Below are 26,636 nucleotides of genomic sequence, written 5' to 3' on the forward strand. Positions count from 1 at the left end.
AATAAGGAAGTCTTGCTACAATTGTATAGGGCTTTGGTGAGACCACACCTGGAGTACTGTGCAGAGTTTTGGTCTCCATATTTAGGGAAGGATATCTTGCTTTGGAGGTGGTACAGCAAAGGTTCACTAGATTGATTCCTGGGATGAGAATGTTGTCCTATAATGACAGGCTGAGTAAATAGGGTCTATATTCTGCGGAGTTTAGAAGAAGGAGAGGTGATCGCATTGAAACATAAAAGTTTCTGATGGGGTTTGACAGGATAGACACTGAGAGGTTGTTTCCCCTGACTGGGGAATCTAGAACACAGTGGCACAGTCTCATGATAATGGGCCAACCATTTAGATGAGGAGAAATTACTTACCTCAAAGGGTTGTGAATCTTTGGAATTCTGTACCCCAGAGGGTTGTGGATGCTCCATCGTTGAATATGTTTAAAGCCGAGATAGACAGATTTTTGGTCTCTTGGGGAATCAAGAGATATGAGGAGTGGGTGGGAAAGCAGAGTTGAGGCCAAAGATCAGCCATGATCATGTTGAATGGCGGAGCAGGTTCGAGGGCCATATGGTCTACTCCTCCTATTTCTTATGTTCTTAGAAAGGTGTTAAGTTGATTCACTGCTCTGGAGAAGTGCTAGGGCTGGACACTTCACATTCCTTCAGCTTTACAGGAAGCTTTATTAATGACACTCACCCTGATAGTCTTGCCTGACAACAAGCACAACCCCCTTATTGTAAATCAGGACTTCGGCAATCTGACCTCTGCTGCTCACTAAGTATTGGAGCTGGTATTTGTCATCAGATACGCATTAGTACCAACCCTCCCTACAACTGAGACAGAATCTAGGATGAGTATCCATTGCTGTATCAGATAATTTTCATCCTTCCTCCCCACCTTTCCACAGTCTTTAATGAGGCCTCTTAGAATTACAGTGGAAGTTTGGTTTTAATATTGAAGGAAACAGCTTTGTTTTTGTCGCTCTCATTATCAGCTGTCAAGTTATCAGAACAGGTTCTAATTATAGTTAGAAATTATTCTGAGGAAGATCTTTAAATGCTCATGCTGTGTCATTGTGACCACCTTCTGCCAAACAAAAATTATATAAGGGTGGGATATCAAGCAAGCTGGGGAGGGAGAAGTCAGACAGGTGGGATAATGGCACATGATCATTTTTTTTTTGCTGCTCAAGAACATCCATTGAAAACTTTAGGAGTGATTAGAAAGAAATTGACTTTTATTTTAATTATCAGACTTCTGCATGTCTAGTTTGACATTTAAGAAATTCTAGACAGACCACACAAAACCAGGCAGGTAGCAGCCTAGTGCAAGTGTTCCTGCTATATCAAGCTCCTCTACGTTCCTTTTTTTACTATATTCTTCCAGCACTACTGCATTAAAGCATTACTATAACATAATTCAACTAGAGTGGGAGAGGTTGGTACATTAGAGAAATTATGTGAAAACTGATAAAATGGTTAATCAGGAGCAGCCAGAACAATGATTAGAGCATTAAATAACATAAATGAACTAATGTGTACAAAATAGGAAATTTATAGTTGCCATCAATTTAGATCACTTGATTAATGAAGTGGTGATGTTCAGCAGTCATATACATGCTTACATAGCTATGATTTATGCACCTAATAAGCTACAGTGCCAAGTGTTTCCATAGCTGCTTAACAGGATCATTCATTGGCAATCAGGTGAGTTAAAGCATAAAACAGAGAGCAGAGCAAGGGAAAGGAAAGTGGGATTAGGGGAAAGAGAGAGGCAAAATGAAGGAGAAGGATAGAGACAGGGAAATAGAGGCAAAGACAGAAAGAGGAGGTTAGAAAGAAAAGGAGGAGGGGTGTCAAGGACTGGGGAGATATGGATAAGAGTGAGGGATGAAAATGATAGGCAGGAAAAGACACACTGGTCTATCCAGCCTGCCCCATTAGGGAACAAGAAGAACAGATTGTGTTAGTTTGTGCAAGGGAGAGGCAGTAGAGGTGGGTAAAGTATTCCAAAATATAAGAACAAAGCAGAAGAATAAAAATATGGCAACTTTTAGCCTACAAATGGATTTGAAAGGATCCAGGATGTTACATTCAGTGTGGGTGGATTGCTTGCTCTTGGACGGCCCATCCAGAGCTAGAATCAGTTTTTTGCTTCACACGAGCTGCAGTTGATGCTGCATTGGAGCTGGAGCTGACCAATTCCTATGTCAGTACAATAACGTGAGTGGGTTCACGGTCTGGCAGTTAGTTTCTGCTGCACAGCTGGCAGGTCAGACCAAGGTGTAAAACCTTCCCCTCAGGTTTGTTTGCTTCAGTGCCAGGGCTAATTTGGAGCACAGAAGTGTCAGTTGCAGGCTGGATTACAACAGCATAAAGCTCCTCTCCAATTGGCAGTCAACGTGAGGTACAGGGGACTGCTTGGGTTTAGGGAGTTCATAGAAACTAGGTGAGGTACAGAATCCTTGGCTTGTTCCGTATGTCTGACACCAATAGGATGTCTTGTGTGGAAGTCAAATTTATCCAATTCAGACACAGGTAGGAGAGACTCTTGGGGATGGGAACGATTTCGGCACTTCTTTAGGGAATAGTCTATGGGTGAGTTTCTTTGAATTGGCTTCAAAATGCATATTTCATGCAGTTCAGTCAACGCCCTTTGTGAGCATTGTATAATACCATTGGCATTTCCCATGTTGGAATGTCTTAAAATGCCCAGTGAATTATTCTGAAATGCAGTTACTAATGTAGGTAATCGTAGCTACTGATTGTACAAATTAAACTTTTTAAAATCTCTTCCAACACCTTGAAAGGCTTTCTCAAAGCCACCCATTTTCAAACACACTCCTCCACAGTCACATATACATTCAACCGCACACACAAGCATGATCAAGCACACTCACATTTACACATGCACTCTCTCACACACAGTGGTGTAGATTGTGTTTTGTGTGATATGGTGATAGTGAGCTGACATAACATCTCTCCCCATCTTTTTTTTCCCATTGCATTCTGTAGGCATTGGAACTTGGGCCTAGAAATTGGTTTGTGTCATGAACTTGGTGTGGGGAATGATGCCTGGTCTAGAACAGGTAGGCTCGAGGCTCTTTTACTTTATACTGTTCTGCATTTCCTGTACAATTGGTTTAAACCTGTTGTTTCTAGTTGTGGAGCTAAACATTCTGCACACCTTGTACAACTGGTTTCTATCGTTTGTCTCCAGTTCCGTATTTAGATTATTGATCTAACAAATAGATAGGATGTGATGATCCCAGAACATTTTTAAAACACCATAACCAATCGGTTGGACATTTCACACCTGTAGGTAGAAGGACCACCTTTATTGTGTGGTTAGCACTGCAGCCTCACAGCTCCAGGGACCTGGGTTCAATTCTGGGTACTGCCTGTGCGGAGTTTGCAAGTTCTCCCTGTGACCGCGTGGATTTTCGCTGGGTGCTCCGGTTTCCTCCCACAACCAAAGACTTACAGGTGATAGGTAAATTGGCCATTGTAAATTGCCCCTAGTGTAGGTAGGTGGTAGGGAATATGAGATTACGGTAGGGTTAGTATAAATGGGTGGTTGTTGGTCGGCACAGACTCGGTGGGCCGAAGGGCCTGTTTCAGTGCTGCATCTCTAAATAAATAAATAAAAATAAATAAAATCCGTGACTCTTTGCGATTTAAAATTAATCAGTAGCCAAAACCAAAGAGATTGAAACTTTGGAGCTCAGTAATTTGTTTGCTTAATATTTTATACCCTCCAAGTCACACACCATCCTGACCTGGAACTATATTACAGTTCCTTCACTGTCACTGGGTCAAAATCCTGGAACTCCCTTCCTAACAGCACTGTGGGTGTACCTACCCCACATGGACTGCAGCAGTTCAAGAAGGCAGCTCACCACCACCTTCTCAAGGGCAATTAGGGATGGGCAATAAATGCTGGCCTAGCCAGAGACGCCCACATCCCATGAATGAATAAAAAAAATTGCTATTTAATATTCAGTAGAGAACTTTGTGTGAACAGTACATATTTCAAGAATTTTTTGCTCAGAGGTCAGTATTCCTGCACCATTTTTCATCCATTCACAGTGCAAATCAGGTGAACACACTGACTCTCACAGCTTTGGGCAAGGCTCTGATACAACAGGCCCTTGTCCATATAGCATGGGCATATTGGAAGCCCTTGGACATGGCCTTCTCAAGTAAGCCTTTTGAAGAGCATGGCCAATTTTGTTGCTGTGTTCTTTTCCCTGCTGTTCCAGTTGCATTTTGCTGCATTCAACGGTTTATTTTGTTGGAAAGATCACCCTTTTGGGGTTATTTCTTCTGTTAATGCTACCTTTCATTATTCTTAGTGCTGCTGACATTGACTTGTATAAGACACTAGTTCGGCCTCAGCTGGAGTATTGTGTCCAGTTCTGGGCGCCACACTTTAGGAAAGATGTGAAGGCGTTAGAGAGGATGCAGAAAAGATTCACGAGAATGATTCCAGGGATTGGAACCTCAGTTATGAAGATAGATTGGAGAAGTTGGGACTGTTTTCCTTGGAGAAGGGAAGGCTGAGAGGTGATTTGATAGAGGTATTCAAAATCATGAGGGGTCTGGACAGAGTAGACGGGGAGAAACTGTTCCCACTTGTGAAAGGATTGAAAACGAGAGGGCACAGATTTACAGTAGTTATTAAAAGAAGCAAAAGCGACATGAGGAGAAACATTTTGACGCAGCGAGTGGTTAAGGTCTGGAATGCGCTACCTGAGAGTGTGGTGGAGGCAGGTTCAATTGAATCATTCAAAAGAGAATTAGACAGTTATATGAAAAGGAAGAATGTGCAGGGTTATGGGGAGATGGCAGGGAAGTGCACTAGGTGAATTGCTCTTTCAGAGAGTTGGTGTAGACACAATGGGCTGAATGGCCTCCTTTTGCGCTGTAACAATTCTGTGATTCTATGATTACACCACACAATGGGGTAAATATTGACTTTGAGCAACAGTGTAAAACAGGTGATAGCAAGTCTGTAACCCCTTTTACATCTCTAATGATCGTTATTTCCATTGACTTCAATGGACCAATGGCTGTCTGCACTGTGGCCTGGATTTAATCATGTGGCAATATCATGGAGACTTCAATTCTGCAGGCCTTTGATACAGTAGGAATTTCTCTCGTCACTGTTCCTATTGATACTATGAAGGCTTTGGGTCCAACATCCACTATGTAATTATGGCTGGAGTCACCTAGCTTGGGTTTGAGGCACAGTTGACCCCCAGAGGTATCCTGTAAGTCTCTAATGCTTCCACAGTTCTCTGATATCTTTGGTGAGAAAGCTCTAATCTTGCTGTTGACTGAAAGAAATCTAACTGATTTAAGTGTGCTCTGAGATCTGGAGACCCCTTGGAGCAGGTATTTTCTTGATGGTGTGGCTGTTGAAAGGGAGAGGTCACAAGGTTATGGATCACATTGGTTCCTCCACATTGTCATGGTTTTCTAGGAGAGTGATGACAGGCAACCAGCACAGAATAATTCTGAGACTTCATAGACAGCCCTTGCTCGATGCTCACATTGATCGCTTTGCATCATGAAGAGGTGACTTCCTTTAGTTACATGTATGGAAGAGCACAGCAGCTGACAGTTGTCAGTGGGAGTTCTGTGCCATCAGTGGTCCTGTACAAGTGACAATAGATGCTGCATTGTCGGAGGTGCTGTACAATAACGGAAATCTAAAGCTTTAGCATCATCTCCTGTTCAGGTGAATGTTAAAGATCCCATAACATAAGAAGATCAAGAAGGTCTCCTGGTACCCGGCCAACATTCCTCCCTCAACCAACACTAACAAAACAAATGAATTGCTTGTGGGATCTTGTCTGCAAAACGGCCGCTTCCATTTGCCTACTTAATAAGTCACTGCACTTCATCATATGTGAAACACTTTGAGATGCTCCGAAGAGACGTGATACACTGTTATATAATTGCAAGTCTTTTTTTTTTAAATAATCTTAAGTAATCAGGATATTTAAAAATTGAGAAAACAACATTTTATTGTTATTGTTACTAACTGCAGTTCATGTGATTTTTAGAAAGGTAAAATCACAGTGACCAAGACTTTATTAGTTGAAGACCATGGGTATTCACATTACACAATGATGGCAAAGTAGAACATTATACATAGTCAAAAATAAAATATACATACATATCACGGAGTCTTTAACTACCATCTAATCAGAATAATTCACATGAAGGGGGGGGGGGTCTAACTTATTGGCCCACAATTTAAGAAGGCATCAACATTATCTAACTTGTACCTCCCACTAAGTCTGGCCAATTGGCATTTCCTTGTTCAAGAGTCCCTCTCTGTTACTTGCGTTGGCCATTTTAGATCTTGGTGTTTCTACCTATTCTGTTCTCCCAGTGTGTATTGTCTCACTCAGAGTTTTTCTGCATGTGTTCCCTTACCAGAATCACTCTGGGATTGAGATGTCATTCTGACTTTCCTGCATGGTCTTAATTTTTCTGCAAATGTCACTGTTCCCAAGTGAATGTTTGCTCCATCAATAATCTTAACAGCATGCACTTGATGCTAGGCACACAGATCAAAATAAGTAGATTTCTCCCCAATCTTTCTCCAGCAAAAATATGATCCCACACAAATCTCGTGACTTCCATAACCCAGACAAAAAGAGATGACTGAGTAAGCCACCAGTGAATCAATAAGATTGTGTCAATTTCAATTAGATAAGGGCCTTAGTTGCTCTGAAAGCATTGTTAGATGCAAATCATTTTACATTAGCAGATTATCTCTACATGCTTTTAATTGTTACTCAACACAGAACATGAGGACAATTGTTTGTGTGTAATACATGTAGTAATGGTGTGCTAGAGTGGCAGTTTCACAGTATATCTTGTGGTCTCCCAGGCTCCCTCGCATGGAGGGAATAAGCTTTGGCCTCAGCCTTAAGGACAAGTACAGAATCAGCTCAAACAGAGCCAGAAATCCTTTGTGCAACAATGTTTGCTGATTCATTTTTTTCAATAGTGCTATTAGTTGATCACACTGAGCGTCACGACCAAGCGTATTCTTCAGATGAAGCAGAGTTAGAGAGTGGTGAGATAATTGGATCAAGGTAATTCAGTCCCTATTCTGTCATTATTTTCATATTTCCATTGTGAATTCCTGGTCCATATTTATAATAGGAACTGCCTATGAAAATCTGTCATGATGCAGCACCTCCACTGGTGGCATGGTGTAACTGCACCGTGACAGGTTTACATAGACAACTCCCATTACAGATGGAGACATAGATATCTATCATGCAAAAAACTAAAAGGTGTAAGATTTTCATATATTATACAGATATCATTAGTGATACTAAGACAATGTTGGGGGCTTCTACATGTCTAATTCATGTAAACAGAAAGTGCTGGAAATACTCAGCAGGTCTGGCAGCACCTGTGGTGAGAGAAACAGAATTAACATTTCAGGTCAATGACCTTTCCATCAGAACTGTAAGTTCTTGATGCCAAACTGCTTTGTGTTTTGGGATGTGGCATAGAGCTATACAGACCAGGGACAGTGAATGTCCAACTCCAGATCTGTGCCAAGTTAACTGACAGTGTTCGGGACATGGTCCCCGGGCTATCCAACATTCCCACTCCTGATCACTGTCCAGAAATCTCTACTGGGAAGTGTGTGTGTGTGCGTATGTGTCTGCTCATAGTTCCTAACCCAGAGGAACTGAGCTCAATAGGGGTACAGATGCAGGTCAAATGACCATTCTTTACAGTTGGACTGGAAGGAGTTTTGACAGGATTTTCTACCATGTGGTAATCACAATTCAGCCTATTCTTGATCTCGATCAAAGCTCTCTCTCTCTCTCTCTCTCTCTCTCTCTCTCACACACACACACATATACACTCTTTGTCACGTGCACGCACACACATGAGAATATTGGATGGTGAGCAGGAGTAAAAATCCAGGCTCATTTTCCCACTCTTTAGATATTGGCGCCCCAATTACTGCCCATGTCCAAATTACTTCCTGCTCTATGACTACTGCCCTTGCTCACACTACTGCCCATGCCCAACTCTACCCACTCCATAATTATTGCCTGCAGCCCAATTAATGCCAACATCCAAAAATTGCTTATACCCCAAATACCCCCCAGGAAGCTCTGCACAGACAGGTGATCCAAGAAGAATCCGTCCTGACCTGTGTGGCTCAGCTCTCTACCAACCAATGCAATCACAACTTCAAGGTGGCTGCCAGTTTTTATATTTCTCCTCATTGTTTTTTTAAGTTAAAACCAAGATTAAAGGTAATCAATTCATTGCAGCAGGTGTGCTTGTAATGGCAATGCAGCCATGTGTCACCGAGCCGCCTCCTGCTGTGTACAGGACATAGTAAATGCGACTCAAGCGCAGCTGTCTGGTTTAGAGCTGGGCAGCCCACTTGTTGGTGTTGACATTTGAAGAAAAGCAAAATACTGCAGATGCTGGAAATCTGAAACAAAACAAAGTGCTGGAAATACTCAGCAGGTCTGGCAGCATCTGTGGAGAGAGAAGCAAAGTTAACGTTTTCAGGTCAGTGACCTTTCATCAGAACTGGCAAAGGTTAGAAAAGAATTAGGTTTTAAGCAAGTGAAGGAGAGGAGGGGTGGGGGAGAGAACAAATGGGAAGGTGTTTGATAGGGCAGAGGGCAGGAGAGATTAAATAACAAAGCTGTCCTGGGACAAAGGCAAAGCATATGTTAATGCTTGTGCTGAAAGACAAAGCATTAGTTCAGAGAGAGTGTTAATAGCAAAATAATGAGCATTTGAACATTGATCCAGCATTCAAATTCTTGATTTAAGAAAGGAACCTGCCCATGCCCCAGAGAGTCCGAACAAACAAGTGTAAATACAACACGGGCACGTTCTGATTAGTGCATATATGATCTGTGTTCTGTTGTGTAACACTCAAACCATTAAGGAAATGTGCACATTCTAGGTTTTTTCCTGATCAATCAGCCTTTTCCCTACCTGCCAGAGAATTTGCCTCGGCAACACTGCCCCATTTAAACTTTAATAATTGCTGCCTTAGTTAGTACAATTTTTGTTTCATTTTCCCCCAGTGACAAACAATGATTTTTCCTTTACTCTGCTGAAGAAGTATTTGTGTGCTGCTGCTTATTGGCATTGCCAAGAATGGTTTCCAGCAGCTGACCAGGCAGCTGGACATGGGACTTGGGGAGAAAGCAATCACGCACAGGATAGCTGTCACTGAACGACACGGCAGTAACCTGTCCAAGGGATTCACATAAAACATGCAGAGCCTCTGACACATTTGTGAATGTCAAAATCACACAGCTGGAGGAAATGAATATATTTATATCCATTCTTATCGATGAACATACAAAGTAGTGACAGGTTTAAATCACTTTAGCATTTCTGTGGTGATCAGTGGCGCCTTTTTGTTTGATGTGCAGGTTTTTTGATGTTGTTTGAAGATGAAACAGCACCCTCAAATAGAAACCAAACGTGTTGTCAATGTTATCACAGAGTCTGAGGGTGCACTGTGTTAGAGACAAGAGCCCTGTCTTACTGGGGTTACCATTAACTGTAAATCAACTGGAAGGGGAGACCCCTAGTGTAAAATGGTATTTTGAAAAAGTTGAAATGGTGAATGATATCAGCCCTGCATTGGCATGGGGGTGGGGGAGGGGTGTGTGGAAATTAGATCTTGGTACAAAGACAGATTGCTTGTGTGATCCTATGTGAAGAAATCAATGAGTCAATACCAGAAACAATGGAGTAAGAAAAGACTAATTGACCCATCAAGTCCTTTCACACACTTTCTGCTCTGTCGTAGATTCTACCACAACTCATCTAATTTCCTGAGGAACGTTTTGGCAAAGCTTTGCTCCTTAAGAACATCCAGCAGAACTCCACAATCCCTATCTAACCACGCATCCTCCAATATACAGACCTGATCCTCAGTACAACATTCCCATGGTCCCAGTACCTTAAGGACCATCATAGTCTACACCAAATTCTATCATCCCTCCCTGAGCTTATCCTTATAATTCTCAGATCCATTTCTAATCCTCTCTCAGAAAGGCATGAAACAACACTAAATTGATTACTTTAGCTGGGAATCAATTCCAAAGGAGGAGTTTTATGTAACTGCACTCCTGGAACTGAGTTCACCTGTCCGGAGCTCATCTGAGGGATTTGGAGGCACACCTGAATTCCCGATGTGTGCTCCTGACGGATGAGGTTCTATGTCAAGAGTGCCACTTCATAAAACGACCCCTCGTGCAAGAGTGGGAAACAAACTTATTTTCATTTCAGAAGATTGCGGGTTTAAACCCCACTCCAGGACCTCAGCACGAATCTAGACTGATACCACTGAGGACAGTGCTGGCTTGGTGGAAGTGCCATCTTTTGGAAACCGACATAAAGGTTGCCAACTCTGGTTGGAATTCCTGGATGCTTCATCACGTGACCTCCTGCTTCTGACCGCCCCACCCAGTCAAACAGATCTTTTTTCCCCATCGCCAATATATTTACAACTAATGCACAAAAGTGTTTAAAGAAAATGAAAACAAACATAATTTTTCAATGCTTTGATATTGTTTTTCATAGCAGTGTCCAGGAGATTAATCTTTAATTCCTGAAGACTCCACCACTGTCCTGGAGGGTTGGCAACTCCACTGGAGCACCCATCTGTCTGTATGGATAATAAGATCCAATGGCACTATATAAAGCAAGAAATTCCTGGCCAACATCCCACTCCTCGGCCAACAATCTCTCTGCAGCCAATACCATAAAAATAATTACCTGCCATCCAGGTAGACTTACTCAGATACTGTACACTGTGAGAAGCCATTATGATGGATTATTTATTAGACTCATTCCTGCGAGTCACATTTGTGGCTGCATTGAATACATATTCTGGTCTATTATGCCAAAGGCATTAATGTGTGTCTATCAGAACTGACCTGAAACGTTAACTCTGCTTCTCTCTCCACAGATGCTGCCAGACCTGCTGAGTATTTCCAGCATTTCTTGTTTTTATTTCAGATTTCCAGTATCTGCAGTATTTTGCTTTTATTTTAGAGAAACCACAATGTTGGCAATCACAGTTTAATTAAAGTGTTTGCAATAGATCAATAAGGTTTAGCCACCAATTCAATTCAAACATCCTAGTGGGTTTTCAATGGTTGGATTGGCAGCTCAGAGTTGGAAAGGCAGAGGGGTAGATCTTGACTTTGTGTGGTTATAAAGAGTCATAACATTTCACAGTTCTCCCGTGCTTTATTTCCATTTACTTCTATCACCCGTTTGACAAAGTCAAGGTCTACCCCACATGGTATTAAGCTCTTTGTTCAAGAATTTCTCCCAAGGAATTGGGGTTATATGTTGGCACAAATCCAGTCAGTAGTTCGGTCAATCTGAGACCATTTGGGAACATGAAGCTAATCAGAGGTTCTATGATAGAATTTCACCGTGTAAGGTGTTTTACAGATCAATTTTATGTTGAAGGGTTTGCACAGAGGTGCCTTGGTTGTTTTGCATTTTGAGGAGGAGAATAAATGTAATTACTATAAATATACAGTTTGTAGTTTTCATTTACCTGTTTAATGTTAAATAAAATGTTTTACCGCCTAAGCCTTGTTCGGGATCGAGTGTATAATTTTCAATCCTTTGAGGATGAGGAGATCACAGATGCCATATAGCAGTGAGCTGCAGTAGTGAAGAGAGGTTTATAGTCTTGCTACATTTGCCTATATATTGGACCTCTTAAGCATCCCTGATTTTAATCGCTCCACCATTAGTGGCTGCGCCAGTTGCCTAGTTCCCAAGTTTTGGAATACCCTCCCTACACTTTTCCATCTCTCGACCTCACTTTTTTCCTTTAAAACACTTCTTAAAACCTACCTCTTTGACCAAGCTTTTGGTCATCTGACCTAATATTTCCTTCTGTGTCTCAGTGTCATACTTTATTTTATAACGCTCCTATGAAGCGCTTTGGGACATTTTATTACGTTAAAGGCACTATATAAATATAAGTTGTTGTTGTAAAGGGGATGTGAGGACATTTTCACCGTCTGCTGCAGGAGGGTGGAAGGAGCGCTGGTGTACTTTAATGGCCAACGATCAACATTCAAAATTCATCACATTTTACCTAGCTGTGCAGTTTTATGCCCTTGCAACATGATTGGCACCATTCTTGTGAAAAGTCTCAAAGTGCATCAAGTACAGCAAGATGAAGAGTAAGGTTCCCTCTGCTCTACCCCAACACTGCATCTCAAGCACCAACCTCAAAGACCCCCTGAATAGATCAGAATTTCATTATTTCCATTGCCCACACCAGCTTTCCCAAGGCCTGTCTGAGTCACATTGCCAATTAATGTTAAATTAGGGGAAGTTTTGAGCCCATGCTGAATTGGAACAGGTCTGAGACAGCCCAAACTCATTTCACTTAGGACCCTTAAACTGGCAGACAAAGGAAACTTTAATCTGTTGGGTCTCAGAAGTGAAAGGCTAGTAGCATCCAGTTGCCCGAACTCACTTTTCTATTCAATGTTTGTGTGCGTAGATCCTTGCAGTGGCATAACATTCGCCATTACAAGTGTTTTTCCCACATACACAAACGTTCGAAAGATAGATGTCAAAGTGGGTCTCGTCTACATGTCTGGTTTAGCCTAACTCCCAGTGTTGGAGTTTCAGCAGAGCAGCCTATAGCTGCCCTGTAGTGAAAATAACCCCAGACCCAACTGCCCAAAGCGAGGTGGCAGTGCCTTCTTTAAAGGAAACTCAAGGCTTTACCAATAGACCTTTGAACAAATACTGTAGTGAAAGATCCTGATTGCAACCCTCACCCTCACGGTTGACATTCACTAAGGTTAAAGATTGGGTGGGGTGGGATTTTTTTGAGCTCATTGTGCAAAGACTATCTGTGCTTGGGAGTGGGATTGTTTTTTCGGTTTGTGTCACCCCATGTCTGTATCACATCTAACCTGTTTTTACTGTGACCCAACAATGTGCCCAACCTCAGAAAAGCACTTTACTGTATCAGGATGAACGTTTCCACTTCCTTTGGAGTGTTATGTCAAACTAGTGACCGACTATGGACAGTTTTGTGCTGTGCGTTCACTGCAAAAACCACCTGACCCTTAGAGAGGGGATACTTTCATCCCCTCAGTTGTAACTGGATTTGCAATCAGGCTGCAGAGGTGAAGGGACATTGTTTAAACTGATCACCCAAGATGGAACAGAAATATTACATTCTAATGCACCAACAGCTCACCCGGATATCGAAAAGTCTGCTATCATCAGCAAATTGCCTGCTGTAAGGACACTTGACTTTGAAACAGTGCCTCGCTCAGTATGAAAGTCAGAGGGGCTCAACATTTGATGTTCCTGGATTAGCCTGTGTACCATAACTATCTCAATACATTGGTCAGAGGTCAATATGGTGGAATGTAACAGACGCAACTATGTTTAAATGGGGGAGGGGGGAGGTGGTGGGAGAGAGTCCACGATTGAGGTAGTGATGCATGGACTGAGCAAGGAGTAGACTGGATGGGCCGAATGGCCTTTTGTTCTAAGCTCTCATATTAAAACTTAGCTTTAACCATAGCAGCTGCATGGGGCAAAGCTCACAAAGATGCTTTCCATGAGGCACCTTGGAGTACTTCATGTAAAACAATGTTAAAGTGGTTCACTAGCACAGAACTTTTTAAATACATCTGTCTCTAAACTGCTGATTAGAACAGGATCCAAAAAGACCGTATTCAGCCTGCCAGGTACCTGCTGGAAACGCAGTGTGCAGACCATCTAGGGTCCTGCGTTATGTTGTGCACGTAAATGAACATTTTACAAAAGACATCTGGCTTCCAGTTTATCTTTTTTGGGGGATAGTGTGGAAGAATTCTGTGGGTTTTTACAGGTCCTATAGTGTTGGGGGTTCTTATAGTCTGCACATAACTGTTGCTGATAATTCTGTGATATGCTGGAGGGATGAGGAGGAGTGTGGGTGCCACGGGGTCAGGTGCTCGTCGGGACCTTCCGCAGGTTCTTCAGCTCTAATTCCAGTTGGCGTATCTTCACGTCTTTCTGCGTCAGTTCTTCCTTTAACCGCCGGATCTCGTCTTGTTGTCTGAAGAACATTCGGAGGAGCTAAACAAGTAAAATTTTAAATAAATCAGTTACGGTGACAAGAAGAAGGTGGATTTGTTCCTTATTAATTTACTTTATTCTCTCCCGTCCTACTGTCCACTCTCTCCTCTCCAATCCCCTCCGCTCTCTCTTCTGTCTTCTCCTCCCTCTCCCCCCACCATTTCCCACCTCCTCTGCTCTGTTGTTCACTCTCTTCCCAGGACGTTGGCACTTGCTGGCATTCCCCAAGTATTGGCTTGTCTCTGATACCTTACCCAAGTGCTGCTCTTCCTGTGCCAGCCTAGTCAGTGAGTATCTGCTATCTATTCAGCATCATGGTTCAACATATTCTTAGCATCACCCAATGTCCATATGTATGCACTTTCCAGCAGGGTGCAATATTCCCTCTTCCTAGCCTGGTGACATTGAAGCCAGTTGTAATAGTTGAACTGCTACCCCAACTGTGATCAGAGACTAAGGATTGAACCAGGCATTTGTCTGAGTCAGTCTGATCCATCTCTTTCAGAGGAAAGAATGAACTTGTACTCATGAAGCACCTGTCATGACCTCAGGCAGTGAAGTCCTTTTCAAGTGTAGTCACAGCAAGCTCCCACAAACAGCAATGTGACTATGACTAGCTAATTTTTTTTGTGCTGTCGATGGATGGATAAATATTGGCCAGGGCACCAAGGATAACTCGCCTGCTCCTCTTCAAAATAGCTCCATGGGATCTTTTACATCCTGAGTTTAGCTTCCCATCCGAAACACAGGAGAGGGAAGAGCTTGGGGGAAAAAATGATAGAGTTTAAACTGCTGTCTGCAGGCTATCTCCAGACCCACCTCATTCTCTGTCCGAGGCGGCACGTTTTCTAATAGATCGATTCCGTTTACTACAACACTTCTCTTCTCCCTTTTAGGAGCCTTGAAAGCAACATTTGTGGACTTGTAACCTTCCCTCAAAGACATCAGAATCGGATCTGCAACAAAAAATACGCAGAGCATAAGAGTTTGGAAAAATGGTAGAGTGAAAATAATGAACATGGAGTGTGTCACATCTTCCCACATTTGGATCATAAAAAAAATTGGCAATTTTTCTCCCAATGAGGGAATACTCATGTCATGTTCTACATTAAAGTGTAAACTATATATAAAAGCTAAATCCAGAACATTACTTCAGCATAAAACACAACAACTTGCATTTATATAGCCCTTTAACATTGCAAAACATCCCAAGACACCTCACAGGAATGTAATCGAATGAAAGTAAAATACTGCAGATGCTGGAAATCTGAAATAAAAACAAGAAATGCTCTAAATACGCAGCAGGTCTGGCAGCATCTGTGGAGAGAGAAGCAGAGTTAACATTTCAGGTTAGTGACCCTTCATCAGAACTGATGAACTAATCTAATGAAACCTGACACCGAGCTACATAAGGGCATATTGAGGCAGGTGACCACAAACGGGGTCAAAGACGTAGGTTTTAAGGATCGTCTTAACGGAGGAGAGAGAGGCTGAGAAGTTTAGGGAGGGAATTCCAGAGCTTAGGGCCGAGATAGTTGAAGTACTAAACCCAAACAGTTGGACAAGGGACAGAGGTTCAAACATAGTTGAAGGACTGAAATCAGTATGTTCTTCGCACAAAGTGGTCAACACACGAAACAGATTCTGGGTAGACGATCCAATTTTCATGTCTTTGAAGGAAGGATGCAAAGTCCTGCCACCAATGGTAGATGGTAAGGAGCATAATCCAGATGTAAAAGAGTGGAGTGTGCAAAGTGGAACAGAGAGCTGGAAAAGGTTGCAGTGGAAGGATAGGGTGATGCCTCGGAAGTATCTACGTGACAGCTAGCGCTCCTGCTCCCGATTGCTATCCAGTGAATGTAAATGTGTGCAGATGTCGGATGAGGATTGGATCGGGTTTGAGCGCGATGCCCTCCACAGTTGAATAGCCAATTAACACTAGTGTCCAGGCTCTTACAACTAGTCGCTTGAGTGAGGTACCACAGGACAGCATGGAACCACACTGCAGGAAGAGCCAGCTCGGGATTCAGAATTCTCCTGGACTGATAGAGAATTCTATCAGATAGGAGATACCTCGAAGGAAAGTGGAAAATAATCATATCAATAACATTGATGCACTCAAGGGGAAGATGAGGGAGAAAGGAATAGCAGTATATGTTGATAGGGTGAGATAAAGTACGGTGGGGGAGGCTCATGTGCAGAGTAATCAGTAGCATAGAACTGTTGGGCCAAATGGCCTCTTACTGTGCTGTAAATTCTGTGCAAATATAAGGAAGGAACATGCCTCAGCATTCAATCTCTCTGTCAATGAAGAACCAGCTTTTTAAAATGTTTCTGTCAGTGTGTGAGTGTAAGTTATATGGGTCAGAAGCAAGCAGATAACATCGCTGCTGAAGTTACAAAATGTTAAGATGGTGCATCTAATCTGTGAATGAAAACAGGCACAGATGGCAGCTTAAGTCACAGTCCATCTCCTGAATAAATGCTGTGCCTTGTCATTTTAAAAACAGGGGTTTATCTCCATGTGTTATTCTGAACAAAATGTTAGCTTGTAAATCGACACTGGTATTCTGTCTGAATTGCTGTTTTTGTCTCTATGTCCTGGTCGATAATCATTAGTCTGGGAGCGGAGGACAGAAAGGAAAATCAGGAAGGAAGGATCACCTATCACCGAATTTTCTTTCTGTCCTTCCTATCTGATTTTCCCTTCATAAGAAATAGGAGCAGGAGAAGGCAATTTCGCTCCTCCAGTCTGCTCTGACATTCAATAAGATCATGGCTGATCTTCTATCTCAACTCCACTTTCCTGCCCCATCCTCAAATCCTTTAATTCCCTTAGTGTCCAAAAATCTATCGACCTCTATCTTGAATATACCCGACAACTGAGTATCCATTGCTCTCTGGTGTAGAGAATTCCAAAGAGTCATAACCCTTTAAGTGAAGAAATTTCTCCTCACTTCATTCCTAAATGGCTGACCATTTATTCTGAGACTGCGACCCCTAATGCTGGACTCCCCATTCAGGGGAAACATCCTCTTTACATCTAACCTGTCAAGCCCCTTAAGAATTCTATATGTTTCAATGAGATCACCCCCCATTCTTCTAAATTTCAGGGAATATAGGCCCAGTCTCCTCAATCTCCCCTCATAGGACAATTCTCTCATCCCAGGAATCAGTCTAGTGAACCTTTGTTGCAAATGGTCTAAGGCAACTATATTCTTCCTTAAGTAAGGTCTCCCCAAGGCCCTATATAATTGTAGTGACTTCCTAACTCTTACACTCTAATCCCTTTGTAATAAAGGCTAACGCACCCAGAGATGGCCCAGTATGATGCCTGTATGATAAAGACGAGAATCTACTTCACCATGTTTTTGTAATTTGTGTTGTGACGTGAGATGATATGGTTGTTCACTGTGAGCAGGATTACTACTCCAAAACTGGACAAGAGGCAGAAGCGAGAGGGAGGGCAGGGACGGGATCATGGCTAAGGATATGACAGGTGCCTTGTTCCTCATTAAAATTCTTTAGAACCCTGACAGACAAATTCTGATATCACAAGAGTCAGAAGTAAGTGAAAAATTATTGACCAATCATTTCCTGGTTCTTCTGACAGAGATGGCTTGGATTTTGCTACATAAATGGGGAGGAATCAGGGATTTTACAAGCATCTGCCAATCCATAGACAAACTTCTTTCAGCAATTAGCCTCTGACTGACCATGGCTATTCACAGCAATTAGGCATAAAGGGATGCACAATGTTAAAGACAGCTTCAGTTTAACAAAAGATTAATATGTTGCATTTGAGGGGAGGTTAAACAAGCATATGAAGGCGAAGGAATCGAGGGTTATGTTGATAGAGTTAAATGAGGAAGGATGGGAGGAGACTCAAGTGGAGCATAAACATTGCCATGAACTGTTGGGACAAATGACCTGTTTCTGTGCTGTATATTTTATCAAACGCAATTTGTGGCATGCAGCTCCCGTTGTGATAAAAAAATTGTATCCTCCAGTGTGAACTGTGAGCATCACCACGAGGGAGCTGCAAATAATAAACAATTATTTTCCTCTGATTTAGGGACTGAAAAATTAGCCTATGTGGAACTTTGAGGTTCATCAGCAAATAACATCCGAGACAGAACGAATGACAATGGCAGCGACTGAAAGCTCTAGGTTGATAAATTGATGCTCATTGCTCCTTTATCCTGGCGCAGGCATCAGAATGTCGTAAATCGAGGTGAAGAATTTCTTGAATGTGATTGCTGGCAACACCTGTTGGTACAATTGGCACAGCACGTAATGTCACGAATATTAACGGTAAGCATTAGGACCTCTGTTCATGCCACTCAGCCACTCGTCCGCTGTGAGTGCAGGTTCGGTCCCAGGTGTCATTGGGTAGATATCTTCTTGATACGTTTCAGACTGAAATAAAAGAGGAATCAAACTCAGTAAAATAGAAAGTAGTCACAAAGTCGGTGATTTTTTTTGCTGCCTACTGCTAGTTTTTCACTCAACCGGAGGCAAATTGATACTTTTTTTTTTAATCATCCATTCACAGGAAGTGGGCACCACTGGCAAGGCTAGCCTTTACTACCAATCCCTAAATGTCCTTGAGAAGGTGCTGGTGAATACAACTTAGAGGCTCCTATAGGACATTAGTGAAGGAGATGGGTTTTTACAACAACCCAGTGGTTTCATGGTCACCGTTACTGATACGAGCTTTTTAATCCATATTAATTTAATTCATTGAATTTAAATTCACCAGCTGCTGGGGTGGGTTTTGAAACTCAGGATGCAGATCTACTGTACACCCATGAGAAATCACCTACGCTTTCAAGGAATCATCTACACTTCAATTGCCACCCAGCTCTTCCAGACTCAATTTTAAAGCGTCAATCAAACAGGCGGGAGCCTCGTTAAAATATTTAAATAATGCCTTGTTGCATCGGAGCAGGAGGAGGTTGTTCAATGTCTTCTTGCTCCACCATTCAATTAGTGTGGCTGATCTGCACCTCACCTCCATTTACTCACCTTAGCTCCTTATCCCTTGACACTCTTACCCAACAAAATCTATCTCAGTTTTGAAATTTTCAATTGACTCCCAGCCTCAACAGCTTTTGGGGAGCAGAGTTCCAGATTTCCACTACCCTTTGTGTGAAGAAGTGCTCCCCGACATCACTCCATCCCCGAATGGCTTGGTTCTAATTTTAAGGATACACCCCCTGTGTTATGGACTCGCCCCCATCAGAGGAAATAGTTTCTCTCCACCTACCCAATCAAATCCTTAATCTTTGATTCTCCCATTCTATTGGATTGTTGATCTTGGTTTCTGATGGAATATTCTGAGTGGACAGCAAAGGTCCTTCCTCAGAGGAAGGAAAAATCGAGTGAGGTGCCACCCCTGGTCTCTTAGCTCTTTTGTTACTCACTTCAAACTGGGTGAAGAAGCCTAAGAACAGGCCCGAAAGAAGTCTAGGAAGGAGGACACTGCAGCAGTTCCCTTTCTGGTAATGCATGGCATAGGGAGGTGACGGATCAAAATAAGGGAAAACATTACAGGTTACATTCCCGCAAAAAATAAGACACTTGCTACCCCCTCTTCCTCATAGGTTTTTTGAAATGGAGATTTCCCCTTCAGTTATTTCCTTTTTCTCCTGAAGGCGCTGCTGCAGATTGTTATAAAGGCACCAGCTGCTATTCTATTAACTGTGTGGCAAATCTTCATGTGTGAGCCGACACAAGGACTGCTGCTCAATCATGTGTGGCAGCACACCCAACATCCATGCGCACGCACTTTCCAGCAGGGAATACATGCTTGCGATCCTCGTCCCAACACAGGCGCATTGGAGCTGATCATCGTCAGGCTATCTCCTCTTGACGGCATTGATTAACTCGGCGCTCATCAGGAATCAAGGCAGGGACCTCTCCTGGTCTTGGGTATTTGCCATCTTTACCAACTGGGCCATCAGGGAACTTACCGGAAGTTTTTTTGTTTAATTCTGTTGGAGAAAACTCATGCACAGGGAGGCTTGCGGGGATTTTGAAAAAAACAGTCTGGAGTGACATGCTATTCAGGAAATGATTACCCTGTGGATTAAAGTGAGAGAAATCAATCTGGACACACTTGAACTCAGCTTTTGTTCCAATTGGTGTGTTGACATGGCAACAGATTAGAAAGATCCTTTCTTCAGCTGATCAGATAATGTGAATGTCTGGACAGCAATGGCTTGTACAGCCCTTTGGCTTTCAGTGTTAGGCTTATTTAAAGGGGCTTTGGCCAAATTCACTGATAGAGTCTGACCATTAGCACTCCAACAACAACAAAAGCAACTTGCATTTGTATGGCGCCTTTAGCATAGTAAAATGTTCAAAGGCGCTTCACGGGAGCGTTATCAAACAAAATTCGACTCCACATGAAAAATCAAATCACTAAAAAAAAATGATTTCATTGAAGCCTTCTATTTTTCATTCTAAAAAAGGAATCTTTTTCCCCCTGTTTAAACGGTGAAGATTAATGATGTCAAGGGGGAAACTGTCTAGGAAAAGCTACAGTGTGAAGGGGCACAGGATTATTCTGAGGTTTAGTAGCTTAATGAGGGTGTGGAGCTGAGCATTACAGGCTGAAAGGCAGTTCTCAGTCAAGCAGCTGTAGACGTGGTAGAATTGAAATCACATCCTGGGCAATGGAAAGAACACATCAGTCAAGGTTCCATCCCCTGACCAATATCCAGTGGCCACTGCTGGAAAATATATGTCCATGGACATCGGCTGTGGGATTTGGCATGGCTGTGAAATGGATATATTTTGCCATTTCTTTACTGGACCAAAATCCTGGAACTCCCTACCTAACAGCTTTGTGGGTATACCTGCAGCACATGGACTGCAGCGGTTCAAGAAGACAGCTCACCACCATCTTCTCAAGGGCAACTAAGGATGGGCAATAAATGTTGGCTTTGCCAGTGATGCCCACATCCCATGAACGAATAAATAAAATATAAAAATATTCCCTTTTGAAAGTTACCATTGAAACTGTTTCCACCTTTTGAGGCAGTGCTTTCCAGATGACAACAACGTACCTATCCTAGCATGGGAATTAACAGCAAACATATTGAATGCATGGATGCCACTCACCCTTCTTGGCACTATCATGGAGATCGGTTCAATCACTCCTTTCAGTGTAACCAGCTTGTAAAACCTGAACACCTCACAAATGGACACATCCAGCCCATGTTTTGGCATCACACCTGTGACAGGTAGAAAGAAGCCATGAGCAAACTCATACTACTAGCACTAAAAGCAAAATACTGCAGATGCTGGAAATCTGAAATAAAAACGAGAAATGCTGGAAATACTCAGCAGGTCTGGCAGCATCTGTGGAGAGAGAAACAGAGTTAACGTTTCAGGTCAGTGAACTGAGTTCCGAAGAAGGGTCACTGACCTGAAATGTTAACTCCGTTTCTCTCTCCACAGATGCTGCCAGACCTGCTGAGTATTTCCAGCATTTCTTGTTTTTATTTCATATTACTAGCAAACTGAATGAGGAATATAAAAACATAAATTGTTTATTAAAGGAAGTCCGCATCCTATGATATGAGCCCATAGCTCTGAACATTTCGAATTGAGATATCTGTACATTTGGTAGTCTCTTTTGCTGCTTTATATTTTAGGATTGCTGGTTAAAAGATACATGATAACAGATGTTTTATGAAGAATTGCACCATCATAGAATTCTGTCCCAGTGTCCCCATAACGGCGCTCTTCCAATTCTGCCTCTTGAGCATCCCCAAATTTCTTCACTCCACCATTGACGGCCATGCCTTCAGCTGCCTAGGTGCTAAACTCTGAAATTCCCTCCCTCAGTCCTTAAATCCACCTCAAAACCCACCTCTTTGACAAAGCCTTTGGCCATCTGTCCCCGTATCTCCTTAGCTTGGCGTCAAATTTTGTTTGATAATGGCTCCTGTGAAACACCCTGGGATGTTTTGCTCCTTTTGATGCTACATAAATGCAAATTATTGTTGTTGTTGTAAGTAGTGGACAGCAAACTGTGGAGATTATTGCTGGATTCACTATGCCATTGGGTACAGCTTTACTCTCTGGAGTTTGGCTATTGTGCTGGCCCTGAGGAATACAAATTCTTGCAAAGCAATACAGCCCTGGGCTGCTTGATGTGAGGAAGCACCAGCCACTGTACAAGGTACTCTTTGTGATGACAGGAGATAGTAACGGTATATCTCAGGTAGTTTAGCTGCCAATTGGCTGCTTGCCAACAGCAGTGACCTCATGCACCCTCTAGGTTCAGCCTATATTTAGAGTTTTGTTGAGATAAGGAAGGATTGTACTTTGGCTCTTTCAGTATATTTACTCACTGGAACATTCAGTAGAAGCTTGGACCGCTCATTATTTTGTAACTAAATCTGATGATTCCAGTAATATCAAACTTATGGGAGCACCTTATCTGTTCACTATTTATACCAAGTGGCTTTAACCATAGCCTTAAATACTCCCTGGGGCTCATCCATCAGAACAGGGACCCTGAAACTACACTAGGATATATTTTCTTGCCTTAAATATTGGGTTTGATCACCAGAGTTCCCCCCAAAATCAAATTCTAGCACCAGCTGCTACCTCAGTTGCAAATTAACTGTCCAGTATGCTTTTCCTCCTGGCTGCATCCTCACAGTGCTGAACTGAAGGCTGACTCTGACACAGATTTATTCATAGCCATGTCTCCAGACTGTGGAACCCCTGGTCTCCCTTAGTCTTCCCTTCCCTAAAGCCCAAACTTAGTGTCATCTAATCATTGCTTCTTGATTTGCCTCATCTTCCCTCCTACTGTCACTTCAATTTTTTCTTTTTTAAATAGTAGTGTTTCTATAAACCGATGAGTTTAAGATTATCGGCAAGGCTGAGGATAACACTGGATAAAGAGGATATGTTACTGGGTAATGGGGATATGTTACTGGGTAATGGGGATATGTTACTGGGTAATGGGCATATGCTACTGGGTAATGGGGATATGTTACTGGGTAATGGGCATATGTTACTGTGCAATGGGGATATGTTACTGGGTAATGGGTATGTGTTACTGGGTAATGGGCATATGTTACTGTGCAATGGGGATATGTTACTGGGTAATGGGGATATGTTACTGGGTAATGGGCATATGTTACTGTGCAATGGGGATATGTTACTGGGTAATGGGGATATGTTACTGGGTAATGGGCATATGTTACTGGGTAATGGGGATATGTTACTGGGTAATGGGCATATGTTACTGTGCAATGGGGATATGTTACTGGGTAATGGGTATGTGTTACTGGGTAATGGGTATGTGTTACTGTGCAATGGGGATATGTTACTGGGTAATGGGGATATGTTACTGGGTAATGGGTATGTGTTACTGTGCAATGGGGATATGTTACTGGGTAATGGGGATATGTTACTGGGTAATGGGGATATGTTACTGGGTAATGGGCATATGTTACTGTGCAATGGGGATATGTTACTGGGTAATGGGTATGTGTTACTGGGTAATGGGCATATGTTACTGTGCAATGGGGATATGTTACTGGGTAATGGGGATATGTTACTGGGTAATGGGCATATGTTACTGTGCAATGGGGATATGTTACTGGGTAATGGGGATATGTTACTGGGTAATGGGCATATGTTACTGTGCAATGGGGATATGTTACTGGGTAATGGGGATATGTTACTGGGTAATGGGCATATGTTACTGGGTAATGGGGATATGTTACTGGGTAATGGGCATATGTTACTGTGCAATGGGGATATGTTACTGGGTAATGGGTATGTGTTACTGGGTAATGGGTATGTGTTACTGTGCAATGGGGATATGTTACTGGGTAATGGGGATATGTTACTGGGTAATGGGGATATGTTACTGGGTAATGGGCATATGTTACTGTGCAATGGGGATATGTTACTGGGTAATGGGGATATGTTACTGGGTAATGGGCATATGTTACTGTGCAATGGGGATATGTTACTGGGTAATGGGGATATGTTACTGGGTAATGGGCATATGTTACTGTGCAATGGGGATATGTTACTGGGTAATGGGGATATGTTACTGGGTAATGGGCATATGTTACTGTGCAATGGGGATATGTTACTGGGTAATGGGGATATGTTACTGGGTAATGGGCATATGTTACTGTGCAATGGGGATATGTTACTGGGTAATGGGGATATGTTACTGGGTAATGGGCATATGTTACTGTGCAATGGGGATATGTTACTGGGTAATGGGGATATGTTACTGGGTAATGGGCATATGTTACTGTGCAATGGGGATATGTTACTGGGTAATGGGCATATGTTACTGTGCAATGGGGATATGTTACTGGGTAATGGGCATATGTTACTGTGCAATGGGGATATGTTACTGGGTAATGGGGATATGTTACTGGGTAATGGGGATATGTTACTGGGTAATGGGCATATGTTACTGTGCAATGGGGATATGTTACTGGGTAATGGGGATATGTTACTGGGTAATGGGCATATGTTACTGGGTAATGGGGATATGTTACTGGGTAATGGGCATATGTTACTGTGCAATGGGGATATGTTACTGGGTAATGGGTATGTGTTACTGGGTAATGGGTATGTGTTACTGTGCAATGGGGATATGTTACTGGGTAATGGGGATATGTTACTGGGTAATGGGGATATGTTACTGGGTAATGGGCATATGTTACTGTGCAATGGGGATATGTTACTGGGTAATGGGGATATGTTACTGGGTAATGGGCATATGTTACTGTGCAATGGGGATATGTTACTGGGTAATGGGGATATGTTACTGGGTAATGGGGATATGTTACTGGGTAATGGGCATATGTTACTGGGTAATGGGTATGTGTTACTGGGTAATGGGTATGTGTTACTGTGCAATGGGGATATGTTACTGGGTAATGGGGATATGTTACTGGGTAATGGGGATATGTTACTGGGTAATGGGCATATGTTACTGTGCAATGGGGATATGTTACTGGGTAATGGGGATATGTTACTGGGTAATGGGCATATGTTACTGTGCAATGGGGATATGTTACTGGGTAATGGGGATATGTTACTGGGTAATGGGGATATGTTACTGGGTAATGGGCATATGTTACTGGGTAATGGGCATATGTTACTGTGCAATGGGGATATGTTACTGGGTAATGGGGATATGTTACTGGGTAATGGGTATGTGTTACTGGGTAATGGGCATATGTTACTGTGCAATGGGGATATGTTACTGGGTAATGGACATATGTTACTGGGTAATGGGGATATGTTACTGGGTAATGGGCATATGTTACTGGGCAATGGGGATATGTTACTGGGTAATGGGTATGTGTTACTGGGTAATGGGCATATGTTACTGTGCAATGGGGATATGTTACTGTGCAATGGGGATATGTTGCTGGGTAATGGGTATGTGTCACTGGACGATGGGGATGTGTTAGTGGGTGATGGGGATGTGTTAGTGGGTGATGGGGATGTGTTAGTGGGTGATGGGATGTGTTAGTGGGTGATGGGGATGTGTTAGTGGGTGATGGGATGTGTTAGTGGGTGATGGGATGTGTTAGTGGGTGATGGGGATGTGTTAGTGGGTGATGGGATGTGTTAGTGGGTGATGGGATGTGTTAGTGGGTGATGGGGATGTGTTAGTGGGTGATGGGGATGTGTTAGTGGGTGATGGGGATGTGTTAGTGGGTGATGGGGATGTGTTAGTGGGTGATGGGGATGTGTTAGTGGGTGATGGGATGTGTTAGTGGGTGATGGGATGTGTTAGTGGGTGATGGGGATGTGTTAGTGGGTGATGGGATGTGTTAGTGGGTGATGGGATGTGTTAGTGGGTGATGGGGATGTGTTAGTGGGTGATGGGATGTGTTAGTGGGTGATGGGATGTGTTAGTGGGTGATGGGGATGTGTTAGTGGGTGATGGGATGTGTTAGTGGGTGATGGGATGTGTTAGTGGGTGATGGGGATGTGTTAGTGGGTGATGGGGATGTGTTAGTGGGTGATGGGGATGTGTTAGTGGGTGATGGGGATGTGTTAGTGGGTGATGGGATGTGTTAGTGGGTGATGGGGATGTGTTAGTGGGTGATGGGATGTGTTAGTGGGTGATGGGATGTGTTAGTGGGTGATGGGGATGTGTTAGTGGGTGATGCGGATGTGTTAGTGGGTGATGGGGATGTGTTAGTGGGTGATGGGATGTGTTAGTGGGTGATGGGGATGTGTTAGTGGGTGATGGGATGTGTTAGTGGGTGATGGGATGTGTTAGTGGGTGATGGGGATGTGTTAGTGGGTGATGCGGATGTGTTAGTGGGTGATGGGGATGTGTTAGTAGGCAATTGGGATGTGTTACTAATAGGGGGCAATGGGGACTGGTTCCATTAACTGCTAGTGGAGACCCTCACTGGCTTCCATTAACATTTATCGTAATCACTTATGAAATCACTGGTAATAAAG

General features: G+C 42.8%; 1 protein-coding gene across 3 annotated transcripts in view; it reads right to left on the reverse strand.

Moving 5' to 3' along the window:
- Positions 1-5,999: 5,999 nt before the first annotated feature.
- coro2ba (coronin, actin binding protein, 2Ba) overlaps positions 6,000-26,636 on the reverse strand; it is a 174,987-nt gene continuing 154,350 nt past the window's right edge. For all 3 annotated transcript variants that reach the window (XM_068018131.1, XM_068018130.1, XM_068018132.1), the window contains exons 9-12: positions 21,276-21,388; positions 18,476-18,566; positions 14,967-15,103; positions 6,000-14,147 (exon numbers count right to left, since the gene is read on the reverse strand). In XM_068018131.1, the coding sequence (XP_067874232.1) occupies positions 14,016-14,147; positions 14,967-15,103; positions 18,476-18,566; positions 21,276-21,388 (473 nt within the window). In that variant the 3' untranslated portion in view covers positions 6,000-14,015. The remainder of the gene's footprint in view (positions 14,148-14,966; positions 15,104-18,475; positions 18,567-21,275; positions 21,389-26,636) is intronic.

Source organism: Heterodontus francisci, chromosome 38, assembly GCF_036365525.1.
Source record: "Heterodontus francisci isolate sHetFra1 chromosome 38, sHetFra1.hap1, whole genome shotgun sequence".
NCBI lineage: Eukaryota > Metazoa > Chordata > Chondrichthyes > Heterodontiformes > Heterodontidae > Heterodontus > Heterodontus francisci.